The sequence below is a fragment of the Saccostrea cucullata genome, unplaced genomic scaffold (genome assembly GCF_032062105.1).
Source record: "Saccostrea cucullata isolate Sc308-1 unplaced genomic scaffold, CSIRO_AGI_Scuc_v1 ctg2994, whole genome shotgun sequence".
Lineage (NCBI taxonomy): Eukaryota > Metazoa > Mollusca > Bivalvia > Ostreida > Ostreidae > Saccostrea > Saccostrea cuccullata.
The window spans coordinates 27,106-48,825 of record NW_026934343.1 but is presented as its reverse complement, the minus strand read 5'-3'; the positions used below and the strand labels follow the sequence as shown (position 1 = coordinate 48,825).

At 32.4% G+C, this 21,720-nt stretch overlaps 2 protein-coding genes across 2 annotated transcripts; one reads left to right on the top strand and one right to left on the bottom strand.

Moving 5' to 3' along the window:
• Positions 1–2,857: 2,857 nt before the first annotated feature.
• LOC134240563 (probable serine/threonine-protein kinase pats1) lies at positions 2,858–16,255 on the top strand. Its single transcript, XM_062722652.1, has 4 exons — positions 2,858–3,103; positions 3,496–3,729; positions 7,383–7,534; positions 14,322–16,255. The coding sequence occupies exons 1-4, from the start codon at positions 2,935–2,937 to the stop codon at positions 15,648–15,650; spliced, it is 1,884 nt and encodes a 627-aa protein (XP_062578636.1). The 5' UTR covers positions 2,858–2,934; the 3' UTR covers positions 15,651–16,255.
• Positions 16,256–20,631: 4,376 nt separating this feature from the next.
• On the bottom strand, positions 20,632–21,413 carry LOC134240564 (uncharacterized). Its single transcript, XM_062722654.1, has 2 exons — positions 20,796–21,413; positions 20,632–20,685 (listed from the first exon to the last, which is right to left on the bottom strand). Exons 1-2 carry the CDS (start codon positions 21,411–21,413, stop codon positions 20,632–20,634), a joined length of 672 nt encoding a protein of 223 aa, XP_062578638.1.
• Between the last annotated feature and the right edge of the window lie 307 nt (positions 21,414–21,720).

The following is a 21,720-nucleotide window of genomic DNA, read 5'->3' as shown; positions in this document are numbered from 1 at the left end:
ATGGGTTAAAATTTTAAATTCACTTACCAAAACAAGTTCCTCTGAGTAACATTCAATAAATTCTGAAACATTTATACTCAACTTATTTATGGTTAATACTATCTATGTAAACATTAGGAAGATATAGTACTGTATAAATTTGGGAAAATATTATTTATATAATATAATAAATATGGACTCAATGCACGGTCAATATGCATTTATAAAGCATATAACGCCCTCGGGCGATATAATCCATGTATCTTCGGTCAATATCTGTCATCCTGGGTCATTATAAATGCATATTGACCTACATTGAGTCCATATTTGTATAATAACGAGATAATTAATTCGTTATAACGAGAAAACTATCTCGTTATAAGGAGATAACTTACTCGTTATAACAAGTTAACTAACTCGTTATAACGAGTCAACTAAGTCGTTATAACAAGAAACTAATTCGGTATAACGAGATAATTAACTTGCTATAAGTAATTCGTAATAATGAGATAAAAACAAGTCGTTATAACGAGATAATTAACTCGTTATAACAAGATACTAATTCGTTATAACGAGATAACTAAGTCGTTATAACGAGATAGTTAACTCGTTATAACGAGTTAAATACTGTGAAATCACTAATTTTTGTGGGGGTTTAATTTTCGTTGTTTTCGTGGTATGAAGAGACCCACGAATTTATGTCCACCACGAAATGTAAATTGTCATATGCACAACTACTAAAAAGTTCTTCATCCACGAAATCAAATCCCAACGAACCTACATTTTTTCCTCAAACCACGAAAATTTGACCCCACGAAAATATGTGATTTTACAGTATTTTTTTTTTATCTTTTCAGAAGATCCTATCCGGCTTTCGTAAAATACAATTACTAGTATATATGTAAAAATATATTAAGTAAGCAATGTAGCACAGATAACTAGTTGCATAACTTACTTGAGTACAAGGTAAGCCGAAAATAGTACCATCCACATAATCTGTCGTAAATTGGTTTTCCTATTATTATTATATTTCTAAAAGATCTTAACGAGGCTGGAGGGTGGCAGCCATTTTCAGACTATTTCGATCTCCTTTAAAAGGAGAGCTCCATATAAAGATGTACAAAAATGATCAAAATTCAAAACTAAAATGTATGATTTTTTTCTTTGCCAAATGAATGTTGGCAACTTAAGATACCGTATCTAAAAAAATTGTTAAATCTGATGGTTAATTTTTAGTTAAATTGTTGACCCCCAGCCTCCTTAAATATTCATAATAATTATTGAATTATGTTCTAAAATAAATATATGTACAAAATAATAAAATGCAAATTCATTTTCAATGAATATTTACAAACGATTTTATTATAATAATTTAGTATTATTACGTTAAATAAATCCTTTGAATACATCTAAAATGTTTATGAGTTCTTCTATGACTTCGAAATACACATTTATAACTAGAGCAAAGCTCGTTGCAAAGCAATGAGTAGGTCTTCCGTCCTGTTTTCACCGGAAGTGACGTCAACAAAAGAAAGCAATGAGCTAAGTTGTCTCCAGTCACTCTATACTTTCATTTTTGCATCAAAACCTTAAAAATAAACTATTTTTGGCTGCTTCCGGTTTGACCAGAAGTGATTTTGACGGACGGAAAATTAAGTTTTATGCTTCCAGTGACATATGTTACCCAAAAACTTGTCAAGAACGGCAAAAATATGCATTTTTGACGACTTCCGGTTTGACCAGAAGTGACGTCGCCGGACGCATTTTGATGACTTCAATAGATTAAGCTTGACATTTTGAACAACTTTGCTTCTTGGACGTATTACAAATTCTAAATACTTTTTGAGATATCTGGAAAAAAACCCTCTAGATCCCTTAATTTAGGGGTCAGTCCTTTTTCTAATTCTGCACAAATTTTGTTCTATATGTTTTCACAAAATATTTTTAGTTTAGAAGATAAAAAGCAAAATATGTGTAAATTTTCGCTTTTTTAGGCGTTCTAATTTTTGACCCCTATATAGCGCCATTTTGAATAGAGAAATCGAAAAAACAAAAAACGATGTGCACAACTTCAATCCTTCTATTATCTAAAATCAGTAGAATTTCTGCTCCAGCTTTAGCCGTCTCTAAGCCTTTGTCTGGAAATGAAAGCCTATACATTTTCATTTAAAGGGAAATAACTCAAAACCGGAAGTGACTTTTTGAAATTTTAGACGACGTTCTGATAGAGTTTAGTAACTTCTAGTATCTCTGAAAATTTTAGCGAAATCAGTTGAGAAATAAGTGAGATATGAGGCTTCAAAGTTGGCGTCTAGGAAATAGAAGAAAAAAAAAGAATAATAATCTTTACCAACAGAATCAGTAGAAGGTCTTCTGTTGGAAACGAAAGACCTTAATAATGTAAACCTCTCGACCTATCAACTATACTTTCATTACTTCGAATTTCGCAATAGTAATGATGTCAACGTGTTGACCTGTCAGCCATATATAAAAGCACGATTATCAACAAATGTACTTTTAATGACATCACAGTAATATTGAGGTCAACCTGTCCGTTTGTCAACCTGTCAGCTAAACAGACATTGTGGCATGTTTATGACAAATTTTCTTTTATGGCTTCGAAATACACATTTATAATAATGTCAACCTCTCAAACTGTTAGATTTTAGTATTCAAATACGATAACATGAAAAATAATGTAGACAATATCTAATGCACAAATATTTAATATTCCAAAATTTTGAAACGTTATCAATTAAAGTTGAATATTTTGAACTCTAAAGAAAAAGTATTTCATATTTGCTTAATAAGGGTAAACTGTTTGTTGTCATTCAGAAGAAAATTAATTGTGACATTTATTTGCATCATTTAGTGAATATACCTGAAGAAATATTAAGAAGGGATATCGATGCTAGAGAAAGGTTTTTGAAAAACTTCAAGGAAGAAAATGTAAAAATGTTTCGCGCCAGAGGCATGATAGTTGGATGTGCAGGTGCAGGAAAAACAACTCTTCTTAGAAAGCTTCATGGAGGAGGTATAACAGATGAAGATGAACCCACTGAGACAACTATCGGCCTTGAGGTCCATGAAGATTTATTTATTATTAAGGAAAACAAGTTAACAGGTGATATTTTCTTTTTTTTCAAACAGTGTAATATATGCTATGTTTTAAGCGAATAATAATGCTTATTAGAGCAAACTAAAGTTCCATTTCTAATCCTTTCGAATAATACCGCATATGGTTCTCATTTGTGGAAAAAAAGGTCCAATATCAGGAAAGGTGCGTTGAAGTTCTTTAGGAAATAGTTTAGCATGCTTAGAATTAATGTAAACACAATAAAGAGATGACTACCAAATGATTAGCAAATGAATTACATTTCACCACCATCTAAGTCATCAAGTTATTGAAATGTTAATATATATTAATGTTTAGTTTTATGAAATGTTTAGGAAATAATTTTGTCAGGAATTCTCTTTTAGTTTTATATTAATATGCTTATTTTCGTACTTGAACAGATTTTGCGAATGTTGACAACAGTAGAAATCCATATCTTGACAACAACGTAATAAGCATGACAGACTTCGCAGGACAAGTGGCGTACTACGCATGTCACCAGGTTTACCTCTCAAGAAGAGCATTTTATATCGTGGTTGTCGACATGTCTAAGAAGCTTGATGAAGAAAGTCGAATGTACGACACAGATCGCCATTATCCAACAGGATCTTTATTTCACTCATGGACTTATGGAGGTAACTATCATTGTCATACATGTAACCAAGTCAGGCATATTAACATGTCCATACTACATCCTTCATTACAAACGTGTATAGTATAATTTAACTTATATGCAATTATTTAGCCTTAAAAGTAAATTCGACCCACAAAATGTCTTATTTGATCTAGCAAATATGTAAATTTTGAAAAGGGCATTAGAAAATATGTTTTGGGTTAACTCCAATCTAGAACATTGACACATTTCACATGTTCAACAATTTCGTCTAAATGGTGTATTATGATATCGAAGTAATTTCTAAATAGCAGCATGATTGAGGTTTCTGAAAAAATGCTCAAAATTAACACAATTAATCCTGGTTTTCACATAGAACACAGTCGTTACCGCAAAGTGTTGAAACAGAAAAATAATTATAACTGTCCGAGAAAAATTTACAATGAAAATATCTTGCGGTAACGAGTGTGCTCATGTTGAAAAAAATAAAATAAAATGTCATTGCGTGTAAATATGTTGAAATTAAATTTATTCAGACAGCTAATAAACGAACATTTTTTTCTTGCATGTTTAAGAATTTTATTCGGAAGAACACTTCCCTTAATTCATTGGTGTGTATGAAAACAATGAAAAGATTAAAATTGAAATAAGAAGCATGATGCACATACATCCTATTCTTTTTATAACATTGTGGATTTTCAACAGATCATTATTTTTAAGAAAATAAAATGAAAATTTCACCGATTTTCTTTTTTGATTTACAATGTCTCTTTTTCTATTTTACGGTTAGGTTGATACAAAATGGTTCTTATATAATACTCATCACTTTGTCATAGCACAGAATGAAATCATACGGTATAGTCACTAATTATAGATTTTGCAAATGGCTCAGTTAAGTGGGAAACATTCATTCAGCAAATTATGTCATTACACATTTCTCTTGAAAGCGAGAGGGTACATGTAGATAGTAATCGGTATGTCCGTCCGTCTGTCCGTACGTCCGTCCGTCTGTTAAGCTTTGGAATACCCATTACTTGCGTCTCCATATAAGTGAAAAATTCTCTAGAGGGACGTTAAACAATGTACAATCAATCAATCTATCTTAACCAACTGAATGAAATTTGATGGAGACTTTCAGAGAATCTTTATATTATGATACCATTGTGCACTTCCTATTTTGTGTTTTGATCCGATATTTTGGGTTTCATGAAATAAGTTATTTGCAAAGGTTTAGCCCATTTTGATGACTTGTCTCCTATCACATTTTAACAAATGACAAAATTACATTTTGCAGTGATAAAATATTTTGTCTTTTTTGTTTCAAAGGCAACATACTGTGGTCATAAAACTTTATGGAAAAAACAATTATCTATTCTTATTTGTTCTTTAATTTAAAGGGGCGACTGTGGTTTCCTTTGCACAATATTTCTTGCATCATAGTAAAACTTTCTTTGCTTAATTATTAAGATTAAACAAAATCAAGATACGAGGGTTGATCCAACAGAAATATCACTGTGTCAATATCTTTAATATTTGGCGTCATATTATCAAATATAATATACCAAAAGATGCATAAAGATAAATCTAATTAAAATTGAAAATTTCATTTGATAATGTATACTTGAATTAATTTTATAGACGTTTAAAATATTAAACATATGGGGGGTCGCCGCTTCACAACTAAGCGTCACGTTTTAAATTGTAAATTGTTATACTGAAATTGACAAAAACTTTAAAAAGCATCTTAAGAAAAACATCTAATCGCCCAATATTTTATAAGAGAAAGTTTTACATTTTCTAATTTTAAGTTGAAAATAAAATGACGACATTGCTTTTTGATCATAAACATTGTTGTTTTCATCAGCTGGATTGAACAAAAGAAATGTCGAAATGGAGAAAAACCGCTGAAACGATCTGTAATGTGTTTTTGCTTCAAAATGGGGAAATCGCCCGTAGAATTAGTTACGATGATAAACAGACACACAGAGGATAGAAGGTAAATAAGAGACTTGTTTATAGATGGTTTCAGCGATTTTTAGAGGTCAAGTGTCACTGAATGATCAGCAGAGGACAGAAGGACCGAAAAAGGGAGGTAGGAAGGAAACGTTCTTGAAATGGTGTCTGACCTTGTCCAAAAAAAAGACGATTAGAGGAATAGAGCGATATGAGAAACTTAAAGCTTGTATTATGGTACTGTTCAAAGAATTTTGAAAGATACCTAAATTATGTATAGACCGACTTTACAATGGGTGCCATTAATTCTTTTTAAAAGAGAAATATATGTTTATGTGTTCGCGAATCTAAAATAAATTTAATGAAACGAAGGGGAAGCGTTTAAGGGTATGACGACGTTATTTAGGTGCCGCAATTCCATAATTGCATTTTGTATATGATTCGATATTTTGAAAAGTATACATCATTTTAATTTGAAATTTTCAGGGCTGATTTGTAATATATATAGCCATGATCATTTTTAATTTCGTTAATTTACGTCGACTAGTGGCAATTTTATCGAAGTTGTGACGTTACTTTTTGATCAACCCTCGTATTACAGGTTAAAAAAATGTAATTACAATATTATAAACTAATTTTGTCACTGATCAGTATAGGTCAAGGCCGTTACAATGTGTTATTGAAGTTATGATAAACGATCTTAAAGAAAGGGGTAATAAAAATGATATTAAATAAAAAGTAATGCAATGTAAACATACTGTCTTGAAATTATAAAAAATATAATTTATTCATTTTTTCTATTTTGTTTTTCATACTAATCCTTTGTGTTTGTCATATTTTGTAGTACTCTATAAAACAGGAAAATCCGTTAATTTTTGGCATTTTGCCCCCTTCCTCCGGTAACAAGACGGTAGAATTTTGTTTTTCTTACATTTCATGAACATTTCAGCATAACTCATCAAATATCTTAGTTTGAACAAGAAGTCTATTTTGGTTTTTGTATAATCTGCTTTAAAGTGCTAAAATTGGCATTTTCCTATATAATACTATAGTAAATGTACCTGTATTTTGAGACAGTCCCTCAAAAATACCTGGACAGTAGATATCCCCCAAATTTTGATTGTAGACTAAAGTTAATGTAAGTTATGTATGGTATAAAAATGAAGAGTATCGTAATTGTGGTTTTCGGATGATAAAACCCTAGACACCCCCTTAAATTTTGTATGCATAAACATTTGGGTAGGTAAGCCATGAAGAGTCATACTCAATCGAACAATAATGTGAACTAAACATAAACATGAAATCAAAAATCACCACGGAATGCAATTTTTCTTATATAACACTACCGAATGATTCCTTAACCACGAAATTAAAACCTCATGAAATGTCATAATATCTAAGCATGGACACCGGTATTACCTCCAACTTGCTATTTTTTTTCCGGAGACTACTATTACATCATGAAGAATCATCTTAAACTATATTATTTGTGACGACTTCAGAAGTTCACATTCTTTCCTATATGTTACAAGAACTCATTAGAGGAAAATATTATGTTCAAATCAGATATTATGTGAATTTGTAAAAGCAGTATTATCTCAAGTCATAGTGCGAAGAAACACTTTATGAATTAATGCAACAATGATTTTCTTTTATTTAAAAATATATTTTTAAAAATCATTGAAACTTATAATTTATATATTATTTTCCGTTTATTTGAAGACTACTTTCACTTTTGGCTGCAAACTATAAACACTTATTGCAATGATGGAATAACACAAAAGGATCCGAATCACACAACAGTAATCAAAGACTCCAGAGCGAATGTCAATTTTCAACCGGTAATTCTTGTTGCCACCCATAAAGACAAGCTGGTAAGAGCTGTTTACACTCAATTATCAACCTACATGTATATTTAATTTACATCTGAATAAAATTATATTCTTTACATAGAAAAATTGAAATAATCATACCATATAACGTATATTTTCTGTGATTTTCACAATTTTTTAGGAAATTTGGGGATGGGACATTTCCCCAAAATACAATCGTAAAATATTTCAAATATGCCTTCAAGTATTTTTAACATGTATTACAAGTGGTGCCTATGTTTGACGAATTGATATTATTATTAGAGCATGGACCCATTCATATTTCTTGTAAGTGCAGAATTGTAGCACTCCTACAGTGTCCTCAAATAAAAAAAAACCTGTATATTGATTGCGAACAAACAAGTGCGCTGTTTCCACGATTTATTTCTCAATGTTTTTTAAAGATTATCTAAAATTATTTCTAACCGTGTGATCAACATATTCTTGCACTCTTTCCAAAATAAAGCTTTCATTATTATGATTACTGTTGTTAATCGCTCTTCTGCCCTGGAACATCGAAAAGTTCGCATATTGATACTGCTATTTTGATTTTCAAGATAATTCGATCCAAACCGCCCTGTACAGATGCAAACTACGACAGTAAGGGGAGTAAGGATTTTTTTTTTGAAATCTAGATTTTTTGCAATTGGGGTATCAATTTGGAAGAATTAATTCAGAACCTTGGGAACATTTTTGTACGCAACAAATTTACTATTTTAATGGGTGGCACTGTATTTCTCCGGTCTGTCAATATTTTTTTTCTAGGAGAGTTAGAGTTCTGCAGCTGTAATACTTGGAATTCAATGTCCTTAAAAATGATGCGTCTGCAAACGTATTGATGGATATGTCTTAGATAGCAAGAAAATATGGATGACATCAAACCCCTACAACTTCATAATATACAACTGCAAAATATTGCAGGATTTGTCTTTTCCTCTGTCTTTTGAATATTTTGAATGTTTTATAATAAATACATGCATAACTGCTCGTTTTACACGATATAGCTTGAATTTCCCGTGAATGAAATATATGGAGATAACGAACAGTATTCAAGATTAAAGTCCATAAAACATTACAAACACTCTAGCAGAGCAAAATCGGACCTTCTAAACATCAAAGGTGGGATCAGGTGCCATGGAAGAGTAAGCATACCCTGTCGACTGGTCACATTCGCCGTGTGCTTCTTGTCATGATCGTGAAATAACGGGAAAACCCGTCATCAATTAATGTACATGATAAATAAATGATTAACAATTAGTATGAAGATATCATTCAAATCGGATTAGTTACGCGTTAATGCACATGCCATGCCGCATGTGATTTTATACGATCAACTTGGAGTGGTTGATTATGCAACTGTTTGTTTAAGCTTTGAAAAATACCACAGGAATAATTTTCATGGTGAATAATTATGTTTATTTTATATTATGACTTGAATGTAGTTATAATTACTATCTCTTTGTTAGATTTTCTTGTTAAATAAAATTAAGAATAAAATAATGTACAATAAAATATTTTAGAATAAAAATTTTAATTGTTGTTTGAGTTTACTTGTACTGTTACTACTAGAATTTTTCAGGTCAACTAAGTAAACTTAGGTGATCTATTGCTGTTCGTTTTTTGTTCTTCGTCTTGTGTTGTGCAATAACATTGAAACATTTTTTGTCCGTCTTCATGAATTGACATTTGAACATTTTCAGCTTACTCTCTGCAACCACTCATTGACAACCAATTGCAATCAAATTTGGCATAAAACATCTATGGTTGACGAAAAACTAAAAAATGTGAATTTCATGGTCCCTGACGCCCTGGGTCGCTGAGGGGTTGGGCAAAAGCTACTAAAATAATGCAACCTTTAAAAATCTTTTACTTTACTCCTGGACATCAAGACGTCAAACTGTTTGCAAGACTGTAATCAGCTTATTAGAGAAACACCGACATCTTACGAACGAACGTAACTCTCCCTAACTTCCCGTATCTCTATAGTTTTCTCGGGACCAGCAATTGTACCCAAATAAAGTTTAAAATCGGAAATTATAAGTATATGTGTAAAATAGAACGGATAGTGTTTTAACCACTTGTATTTGAGTATTTGAGAATTATTCATGTCAACATTTTTGTAATCACTTACAATGTTTTTAAAAAACGAACAAATAGAAGAAAATACACCGTAATACTTTAGACGGATTTGGAAACACGTTTGTCATGCGTCAGTGATTAAACGTATATACCAACTACTTGTAGTGGCCGCCTATGGGAAAAGGTTACTTTTTACAGCTAGCTTGAAAAAAATAATAAATCCGTGCAATCAAGTAAATAGGTATAGTGCGCTTTATAGTGTCTTGTATTGAGAGAGAGAGAGAGAGAGAGAGAGAGAGAGAGAGAGAGAGAGAGATTCTTTTTTAAATTTATCAAAATATCACTTCAAAGAAATAAACGAACATTCATGGTAGACAGTATCTTCTTAGATGATGTATTAAATGGCGATCTTAACTAAATTATCTTGGGCTGCTTTTATCTTAAATATTTGTAACAGGCCTGAAGGAAGCAATTTCAGTTCGGGGGAGGGGGGGGGGGGCACAACCAAACATTTTAAGTTTAGAGTCACTACCAAACAATTCCTTGGGAAGCCATGAAAGATTTTTTTATTGAGGGGGCACAAGTATACAGTAGATAAGTTTTTTTTAATAATATTGCATTGTTTATTTATCGCTATCATTAGGGGGGGGGGGGTCATCCCCAACCCAACAACCCCGTTCCTATGTACATGTATACTAGTATCTGTTTATATACGTGGATTATAAAAAAAGCTGAAAATATGCATTTTTTAGTAAAGTTCTTTTCTTTGTCTCAAATTGATGCTCTACTTTGTCATTATTTGTTAACCATGCATTAATCGTCAACATATAACATCAGAAGATACACTTTATACTTTTGACCACCGAAAGTTAAATATACATGATATAAAAACTTTAACCGAAATTATAACTTGCTTCATCTGTAAGGAAAAATATATATCACCATCTTGTTGTAAAACAAAAACAAAAAAAATTGATTCTAGAATACCGACAAAAAGATACCGGTCTTTTAAAAGGGTGAATAATATGAAAACGTAGTTGTCACTTAGTTGTCATGGCATTCTTCAAAAGTATGTGCACACATATGCTTATCACAAGTGCTTGTAGACCAAACAACTTCCCCACCCCCAATATTCATACCAGGTCCCGAGATATTCATATTTTGTCTTCTGTCATAGATTATCCCTCTAGTAATTTACAATGTATTTCATATGATACATAGAATTCACCTTTTATTTTAAAAATCATGCTCGTATAGTATCATAAAATCACCTATATTTTTTTAACTGCAGGTATCAATATTGAATGTTGTAAATTGTAAATGTTATTAATGGAAGAAAGCCAAAAAGTTATCTTTGGACCCGGATTCATATATATTGGGTTGGGTGACGGAGGGGGAGGGGGTGAGGGGGCATTGGTCCTATGATGGCATGATATATGCTCTCATATATCTTATATTATGTCAAAAACATAATTCAATAAACTTCTATTTTTGCGCCAACCCCCCAACCCCCCCCCCCCCCCCCCCCCTGCAAAAAAAAATTATTTCAGCCTGCCTGTTCGTCTTATAATTCTGTCCATCTGTTACAGTTTTGTTTCAAGCAATATCTCGTGAAGCCTTTGAGCTTTTACAAAAATGAAATCAAATCAATAGCTTTGGGTCTTAGGTGTTAAAGGGGGGGGGGGGGGGTTGAGAATTATTTGAAGAGGTTTAAGATATATGTTTGTAAAAAGAAGCTTAATCAACCGACAAATAACGAACTGGAATCCCCCTCGATTTATAATATGGCTTTAATACCTGTATATTAAAGCCAAATAAATTTTATTTTTCGCAGCATATAGTATTTTGAACAAGAATTTCTTTTAAGTTTTTGAGTTTTTGCAATTTAATTTTAGACCATAACTCCTTATTGTCCCGACCGCCCATAGTTAAGCACACCCCCCCCCCCCCTAGATCCGCACATAGTATTACTAGTATTTATTTTTATTTCATGCCACAGAATATTTTTTTTTTTAATTTTCCTTTCATTTCCCTTCTCGAACCCCTTTGCTCGTTTAAATGTCCATTGAAATGTATTGTAGTGTCACGGTAGCGACTACGACAAGACGTGGCTTTGAGGTATCTTGTGGGGATTTTATCTGTCGAAATCCCAATAAAATTGAAGAATTCAATAATGCAACCGTGAATACAATAGAGTACAATGACTGATCCCCATTTTTAGTTACGTTCGTTCGTAAGATGGCGGTGTTTCTCTAATAGCAGATTAGAGATTTCATGTAAAAACCATACTTAACTCGAGATTCTAGCAGCACTTTCCAGGTATTTTGGAAAACGAACTTTCCATCTCTACAAATCTTATGTTTTGAAATATCCCGGCTTATTGTTGTTCTATGGCATCATTTTTGTCACGAATAACCGAGGATATGCCGACTGGGATACGTATATGGCTGACTGTTTTCGAAAGAGAATATCATCGATGAAAATAAATTAGCATACCTGTTTAATTAATTGAACTCTATATGAATATTACCGATATCTGCTTTTAAAATCCATGTTACGTATCCTTGTACATGCCGTTTTAGCCAAATTCTCTTTGCACGACATGATCAATTACTAAGTTACTTGATGTACACATATGACGTCATCAATGGTAGATTTTAATCAAAATGACAGATACAGCATACCAAAATGTAAACATTTTATTTTTGATAATGTTTACACGTTTCTATTAATTTCCTAGAGTTACATTACATCTCTAATTACATGAATTATGGAATGAGGCTTATTTCAACTTATATTATACGATATAACATAACTTGCAATTGGGGCAGTTTACGTTTTACAAAGCGGTTTATGAAAAAGTGTAAACTGCCCAAAGTTTTGTTATATCGTATAATATAAGTTGAAATAAGCTTCATTCCTTATAATTTATTTTCAGTGCAGACAATGAGATACTTTTCTCCCCGGAATAAGGCTTCACAATGATTCAATTTTAAAAGTAACGTCAAGCGGAGTAATACGTTTTTTGACGTAACTCATTGTGACGTAGTCAAGTTATGTTATCCAAAATGGATAAAGTTTTTTATCCAATCAAATGGCGCGTTACAGGTAAAATTAAATTATATGCCAATATATTACGAAAACCCATGTTCTAAAATTGACGTCATATAGCTTTCTACGACGTCAAAATATTTCACTCATTAAGTCAAGGTAGAATATTATGTATGCTTTTTTATCACCCTGCGAACTTTTTATATGATATTCAGGTGACCTATGAGACAGGTGGGCCTCTTAATTGTTTCAATTAGGACTCAACATTATGTTACAAAGAGGAACTATAAAAGTTAGAAGTTTGATTATGTTTAATAGCATAATACCAGTTCTCATATGTAAATTTCATTGATACATATTCTGAATGAAAAAAGTAAACATAGATTGTTATAATAAATCGTAGATTTTGATGATCCTACCCTGTATTATATATTGTTTGTGGTATAGTGCAACCGCAGAATTGAAAACGCAAAAATTAATATGCTATTTTTAGGGGTTAAATCGAATAAAGTTGAACCGCAGAAAAATACCCGTTTTACCTAATTTCATTCTTGTTCTGCAGGTAGAGATTCACCCTCTTGAAAACCCATAATCGAACAGAACCTCATGTAACATTTATCTTTAACTTTCTTTGTACGTATATATCACAACTCCAGAGGAACAACTGGGCTGGAATATACATTAAAGAAAGCTTATCTTAATACAATGTTTTCCCTCCATTGGCAAAAAGCTGGGTAAATTAAATCTTGTTTATTTGTCAGTCTGTCAGTATATCAAATAAACTTTATCTTAGATTATATATATTGGTCTTTAGGTCTGTAGATTCCTAAATATACACGTGCACTTGGTATAAATTATATTTTTTTTGCGAGATGCAATACGCGGCGAAATAAAATTACTCGCTTTTATTGCAATGGTGCTGAAATCCATTTAAAATCTTTTGATCACCCGTTCATTCGTGAATTATTATTCTCGCGATTTGTCGATGAAGAGCTCATTTGCAATAAAAAGTACTCAGGAATAATAGGGAATCTACAGTATACTGTGACATCTACACACTGACCCTGACCTTGACATTGACAATTGACCTACTTAACAAATATTTTAACATTGGCCGGAGAAAGATACAAAATACCACAAAATTGCACCTTATTAACCAAAAAAAAAAAAGAAAAATAGGAGACCACAATTGCAAATCTATGCATTTGCTCAGTTGATAACAATTTTGATTAAGTCATAGCGTTTTGATTCATAGCTTAATTTTGTTTATAATGTAAGATAAGTAAAATACAAATTTAAAGACTGAAAATTGTAAATTAGAAGAAAAACAGAACCAAAGTAAATTGGGAAAAGCATTGTGTTTAATGGGAAACAATACTAATAGTAGTTTGGAATCAGAAAGATAGTGGATTTTTCAGTTTTGTATACATCATTCAGTTGACCTTTCTTTTGATTTAAAAAAAAAACACATCAGCGATTAAATGAAGGCTATAGATAAAAGGATCTACAAAAATTTTTACTAATTATTTCTATAATAACAGTATATTTATTGCCACCTCTCGTAAATGAGCATCTTTATTTAGTTTAATTTTTAAAACATTTTTTTTACATTTCAATTTTGATTTGCAATACCTTGATTAATTTTCTTCTATTTGAACAGGGCACAATTTTGCACACATCGGATACATTTTACAGTCACCTAGAAGCGAGTTTATCTAACGAACAAGCGTTGAAAAGGATCCTATCGCCATTCCGATATTTTGAAGTAGAATGTCCACCAAAAGAATTGACTTGTAATCAGCAAAGCTCAATTAACTTTGTTAAGAAATGTATTGTGGAAACTGTACAACAGCTGCCACAGTGGGGAGAAAAGATCCCTTTAAAATGGTTTGAATTGGAGAGAATTCTTAATCAGAAGAAATCAAATGGAGATAGAATTTTAAAGAGGAATGAACTGAAAGAAACAGTAAAAACTTTTTCTATGGACGAAAATGACTTAAATGATGTTCTCCATTTTTTACACGAAATAGGAAAAATCATTTATATTTCTGTGGATAAGCTCAAGGAAACTATTATCATTGATGTTCAGTGGTTTGTTGATGCATTCAAGTATATCATAACTGACGAAAAGCATTTTGCTAGGATAGACAACAAGAACCCACTCGTCAATACCGGGAAAATTACTGGACAGTACATTGAGGAGATATGGAAACGTACCGTAGACAATCATGTACATTGTTTTGATAAGAAAGTTACTATTAAAACCGATAAACATCCTGATTCCTTATGGCAATCTTACTTAAATCATAAAGATGAAATTCTACAGTACATGGACAAACTTGGCCTGATGACAAGAATTGAAGGACATGTAGGAGCTAACAATGAGGAGGAGATGTATTACATTCCGAGCATGAACCGAACCGACCTTTCCGATGACAGTAAAGATGAAATCAAAGGACAACAAAAATCAGCTATGATGGTGTACTTTTTTAAGTCCTATCTGCCCCATTTTTTCTTCTTTCGATTGGTGGTAAGTTGTTTAAAGAAATGGAAAGTTTGCGATGAAAATTCTTTTTTTAAAAACGCTGCACTTTACAAGGCAGAAGAAGCTGGTCATTATTTTGCCATCGCCGTCAGCAAAACATCCATACAGTTGCAAATTTTTACACGTGATGAAACCGTGAAACTGGGTGAAGAATGCGTCAAGAAAATCAGACAAACAGTGGAAGACTTTATAAAGGAAATAACAGAAACCTTTCACAAGGAAATTATCTATGATATTGGTTTTTCATGTAGCGACATAAAAATTACAGATGAAGACGAAGAATTCTTTTTGAAAGGGACAGACATTAAACAAGAAATTGGAAATTTGAATGAAATAACTTGTCCAAAACATTTTATAGGTAATACCAAACACAAAATAGATGCAGGTAAAATACGTGTGTGTTTGTTGGAGAGAAAGTCAACTTCATTTTCAAGTGACAATTAGAAAGTTTTTTTTCAAACCTGCAAAACTTTCATTATATTTTGAAAAAAGGTGTTGCGCTTCTGTACATAAAACGTTAATTCCCAAGGGACAAAAAAAGAAAAAAAAATAGATACACAATTATAGCTTGATAAAGTATATACTTACGTTATATACAGTGTATCTCTAAATTTGATACTTTGTCTTTACGTACAACTTTATTATATTGTTTAACATGTATGCGATAAGAATCTTCCTTTATTTAATTTTTTTCTTTTGTTATTGTTCTTTTTGACAGGATATATTAGCATGGTAACCATAACCCAAAGAAATAAAATTATCTTTACCCGGTTTATGTTTGTGGCTTGAGATCCTTCAATCTGAACGAGTTTTAGAATATTAATATGGCTGTGTCTTTTTAGGTGCATTAACATTTTTATGAGTGCACATGTTAGTGATCAATTCATTACAGAGAGATGCATTGTGTTCTGTTGGTTGCATTAACTTTTATGAGTGTATATGTTTGTGATCAATGATTACAGATAGTTGCCTTTAAGTCATATGACGTTTTGTGATGCAATGGTGTTGTCTAAATTGGTACGGTCAGGCTTTATATACATTATTTCTCTACTGGCAAGCAACTTTTATTTATCACTTTTAGAATATATAATAAATAAAGGACATCAACGTCCAATTCACTTTTCTTTGAAAAACATTATTTGAACAGAAGCTGTAAAAAAAGTTTACTACTGTGAAAACATTAAATGATGATCAAAACATACATAAAAATGTTTACTACTGTGAAAAAAAATTAAGTTTTGATCACCATATAAATATTATACTGTATTTAACATTAATGAAAAATAATCAATAATTCTCATCTTTTTCTCAAGCTCCAGTGGGCCAATTTCAACCAAACTTAATGGCATCTTTCAAAAATCTTCTTCTCAAAAACCGAGGGGCCAGGAAAGATAAAACTCATGTGGAAGCATCTGCCGGTAGTGTAAATTCAGGATTGTTCAAATTATAACCCCAAGGAGTAGGGTGGGATCATGACAGGGGATCTGTGTTAGGTCACACAAAAAATAATCCTTTGTTGATCATTGTTGATATTGCGTTAAATCACCTTCGAAAAATTAAATTTATCGCTTACATGTTTATCTCATGAAGAACACACCTGAGCATTTTTTTCACAACAAAGTACATATACTACCTTTACACGGACAATATTTAAGCTCCTTTAAAAATCATTTAAAATATCTGATTTTCCTTTATTCTTTAAATATGCATATTAATATGAAAATTACTATAAATTCTATTCAATTAATTTCTTAATTTTGAAAAGATGTATTATGACTAAGGCTTCTACTAATAGAGAAAAAAAATACTCGGGTTTGAATTATCTTCATTATTAGATATATCCGATAAACTTATTTTTTTTTCAAAATTGACTTCACAACAGATCTTAACTTCCGTCAGGAACTACTGTTTGTCAATAAGGTTTTTGATCTGCGTTTTCCATGTAAGGATTGTTGTAATATAAACTATTAAATCAATCCTATAATTTATTTTTATATCTATGAAATGACGTACTTTTATTGTGTAAGATAATAAGTGCCTTTTTCGGGTTAAGCGGCTTTAATTGCATGAGAAAATATTGTCAATCTATCTTCTCTTTTTTATGTAAAAGTTATATAATTAGACTCTAGGGAATACCAAAATATCGGAAGACCTAGTCTCTGTGATCCATATATGGTCATTGAGACGTTCTAGCATCTTTTGATATCAATCTGGGAGATGTCCATTGACAAGGTACGAGAATAGACGAGATCCACAGAGAATCGGTATATATTGCATAAACAAAACATACACAATTGTATAACCTTTGATACATTTAAAACTTTAAATTTCTTACTTAGACCATGGAAGCTTGTCAATTGTTTAAAAACATCCCTGTGTCATATCTTTGACCAGGAAAGCACGTGAAATCCTGTGTATTTATTAACATTACAATACTGTAATAAGAGCCACTCTAAAAAACATCTTGTACAACGGATTTGAGAAAACTAAAAAGTTAAAAAGTAGCCTACAATGTTATGGTAAACTGCACAATTATGTATGTACACCATATGTACACAATAACGTTCTCATTATATTATACTTGTACGAAGGACACTTCATGGACCTGATATCTATTGCTGGTTTGACAAAGAACTTTGACGTTTTCTTTTATAAAATGTACCTTAACCAAACTAAATGTCGTCTATCCCATTTATAATTTATATGTCCATTGTGTCTTTTTGCAGGGCGAGTGTGATGCATTTTTTCAGTAAAAGGTACCATCCGAAAATGTTTCGTTTATTTCACACGCATGAATTACTGAAAATGCTGATTTATAGTTGGATTGAACATGTTGAAAACGGTTAAAGACAGATATATCTTAGCCGAGTTTTGTAATTTACTATTTATAATTAGCTTTCCTTTGTTTGGTCTCATAACATTTTTTTAACCTTTACAAAATGGGTACTTAAATTAATTGTACTTTCTATATAATTAAATAGCTTAATTATAAAGTCACAACAACGGCAAGAGCAATGGTTGAGTAGGTTTCGGAGCCAAGATTGTGAAACTCATGTAGTTATCGTATCAGAAAAAGTCTCAGAGCAAAGATCTTAATCGATCATAGTTCATCTAGTAGTTAAGATGTTAAAAGCTATTTATACCTAATATGGACACCATTTTACAAATAGTTGTAGTGAATGGATCACGTATTTGGTATTAGCATTTAGCGACTTAAAGTGCTACTTCATTATAAATGATATAATCCGCCCCTTACTGATCTCCTTAAATAATACGGATATGTCCTCTGGTTATATAAACGTTGTGTATTTTGCAAACTTTTTAAAAAAACTGAACTTGAAAGTGCCGATGTTCGAAAACAATACATCATACAAACTAATTGACCATCAAAAGAAGATGCTCTTCTAATCATATCTAATCTCTCAGAGTTTGAAAACACGTTCATAAATAAGAGGTTTTTGTCCGGCACTCTACGCTCTGATAGTATCAATTATAATTCATAACACAATATCAAAATATTAATAAAGGCAATGTACAAAATTATTATGTTTAAATTAAAATTAGAATTTGTAAGCTCGTAATTTAAATCAGTAATCCAGTCAAATGCAAAAGTCGATATAAAAATAAGGGAAGTTATAATGACATCAGACGTTGTCTTTTTCAAAGATTAGTTCATGTAAACGCACATTCAGATTTTTTTTGTCTTTCGCTGTCCACATCAATTATTTGCAAGACTTCTTTCGAATGTATTTCCTGTAAATCATATGCTTCTTTCACATGCTGCGTTGAACTAGATTTCATGTAAGTATAAAAGCAAGGCCGACTCAAGGGAGACATAACATAATAACCAGCAGGGCAATTCGTCTTCAATGAACCTGACGATTTTCCATTTTAGTTCTGGTCCAGAATATGCCTTCTATAGATCAATAATATCCCAGTTTTACACCTTCTCTCTGGTCCAGGTATGTCATCTACAGATCAGCAATATGCCAGTTTTCCACTCTCTCTCTCTCTCTCTCTCTCTGGTCCAGGTATGTCATCTACATATCCGCAATATCCCAGTTTTCCACTCTCTCTCTCTCTCTGGTCCAGGTATGTCATCTACAGATCCGCAATATCCCAGTTTTCCACTCTCCATAATCACGTAATAGGTAGGATACTTCACGAGCCTGATATGAAAAATGTAATCAATTTCTATTTTATTTTAACTGGTTCACAGACAAACACGTTTTTTCGTAAAATCTTTCTCTTCCCAAATTATTCCTTGTCTATGCCATCCAAACTTCATGTGTCATTCACTACATTTTACTGGTCGGATAAGATACATTTTAAAGAAAAATGTATCATCTTTGTCTTATCGAAAAGGCTAACAGATTTCACAATGATGAACTGCTTAAAAGTTCTGTTCTGTTCTGTTAGAAATGGTCAAAAAGACAGCTTTCTATTGCTATAGCTATTTTATGCAAATATAGCGATCCCGTTGCATTTAATTTGTTGGCGACCATTTCTTGGATTATAATTAGGGGATCCAATTTTTGTACTGCTGCCAAAGACGTGATGTAATCTTCTTCCTGACATTATCATATTGGAACTCTCGGGCTTTATGACTTCCTTTTGAATATAGCGCGTGGGAACATTTAATGTAAGCATTAAAACATGCCAGATGGGTGATAGCAAGTATGCCGATGTCTTCTATTTTCATACGATTTAACAATGTCATTTTAAAACGTGAGTATTAATAAACGTAATTAAAAAAAAAACAAGATAATTTATGTATCGTAAACTGTATCTTATATCTTGTCCTGGAGATACTCATAAACAGTAAGAGAAGAACCGCTTCCACTTCCCGCCATTATACTCTGTAGACCAGTAACACATAAGGCACGGAGGAGAGGAGAAGACTAATCTTCTTCAAGTAGAATAGATGGAAGCTCGCCATTCCGGTTTAATATATGGATTCCAAATTCATTGTGTAAATTAATGACGTAACTAAGACCGGGTTTGATTTTCTGTCCAGAACTTAGACACACTAATATATTTCCCATGAAATCTGTGCAGATTCCTGTCGGTCGAATAAGTGATAACGAATAAGAACCAGAGTAGGAAAATCGATATTGTCCTGACTTGGAAACAACAACAACCTCACTAGCATCGAAGTCCGATGTGCAGATGTCACCATTGATGTTTTCTGTGATGTACGTTACACTAGAGTATAAGTCTTCTCCATTATCATGCTTTTGAATATCTTCTAATTTCTTCCCTATTTTGCTATATTTTGCAATTTTCCATTTTGTATTTTTTTCATTCCCACTAGAATTTCTCCATTGATTTTAGAGGAGTAGATAGACCATGGTGCCCATTCCCCTGTAGTGAGTAGAGGTGTGGTTTCCACATCACCGTCTACTTTGTAGATGGTCTTTTTTTCTTAATCTGTATAAAGAAGATCTTCCTCTGTTGTGACCGTATGGTATCCATCCACCTGTATTTTCAAGACAAGTTCCTGAAGTATATTACCTTGCATGTCAACTCCGTTGATACTCGAGATAAATGAAAAACTGCGCTTAGACCTGATATTTTTAATTCCTGTACTTTTGTCACAAAACCAGTTGGTTCCATGATGACAGGCTGTGGGCATAATACAATTAAAGTACCATCCGGCCCAGTTTCGTCATTGTATTTTGGAAATCTTGGGTCTGTACCTGGTTTGATAAAACCAAATAGCCTTCCTACTTTTTCCTTTGTAATTATTCCCTTTGTAAAGGTTGGCACCCGTGGTTCAGTAAGTTCTGGAAAAGTTATAAGAATATCGTTTTCTATCTCCTTGCTGAATGTCATAACTAGCTCAGATGGTTTCCATGTAGACATGTCAATACTGTAGTCCACAATCTTTTTCTCAAGGTATAGGATATAGTCTTCTGACTCCTTTTCTTGTTCGGCCATTTCACCCAGTATTGAAGCCTCCATTATGTCTAAATTGGTAGTGTTGTCATCTAAAACAGTGTCCACAGTTATTTTAATCTCATCAGCACTCTGCTTCATAGATAATCGTAAATTTGCAATTTCCTCTTTGAAAATTTTTATTCCTTCTTTCTGTGATTTTACTTTCCCTAAAGATTCGGGAAGGACGGTGTCCCGGATGTTCATCAAGTTTTCATTCCATTGTTTTAGACTTTCATTATTAGCAACTTCAAGATCAAGTGTGACCATTATGATCTTTGACAAAGCATTTTGAACAAACAGGGGCGGGACATTGAACACAAAAAACTTCTAGGATTTTTGCAGGGTGGATTGGGCATATTTCTGTTGGGAGTTCCCTAAACCTTTCCTAATAAAGGACTACAGCATGTTCTTTGTTTTTATCGCCCAAAAGATGAGCATTTCTGCATTGCCCACACATGCGAAGACGACAGGTGTTGCAGTAGAATTTGGAGTAGTTGCTACAGGTGCCACACTCTATGTAGTGTAGAGCACTCCCTTCACTGTGGCTCATAATTGCAGGTGAAATTGATCTGAA

What these genes read in the sequence shown, in the direction of transcription:
- LOC134240563 (XM_062722652.1), top strand. Translation starts at nt 2,935, where the DNA reads ATGTTTCGCGCCAGAGGCATGATAGTTGGATGTGCAGGTGCAGGAAAA. An exon ending in TCACTCATGGACTTATGGAG is followed by an intron (nt 3,730 to 7,382) that starts GTAACTATCATT and finishes GTTTATTTGAAG; the next exon opens with ACTACTTTCACTTTTGGCTG. An exon ending in CCACCCATAAAGACAAGCTG is followed by an intron (nt 7,535 to 14,321) that starts GTAAGAGCTGTT and finishes CTATTTGAACAG; the next exon opens with GGCACAATTTTGCACACATC.
- LOC134240564 (XM_062722654.1), bottom strand. Translation starts at nt 21,413, where the DNA reads ATGGTCACACTTGATCTTGAAGTTGCTAATAATGAAAGTCTAAAACAA. An exon ending in CAACTGGTTTTGTGACAAAA is followed by an intron (nt 20,686 to 20,795) that starts GTACAGGAATTA and finishes TTGAAAATACAG; the next exon opens with GTGGATGGATACCATACGGT.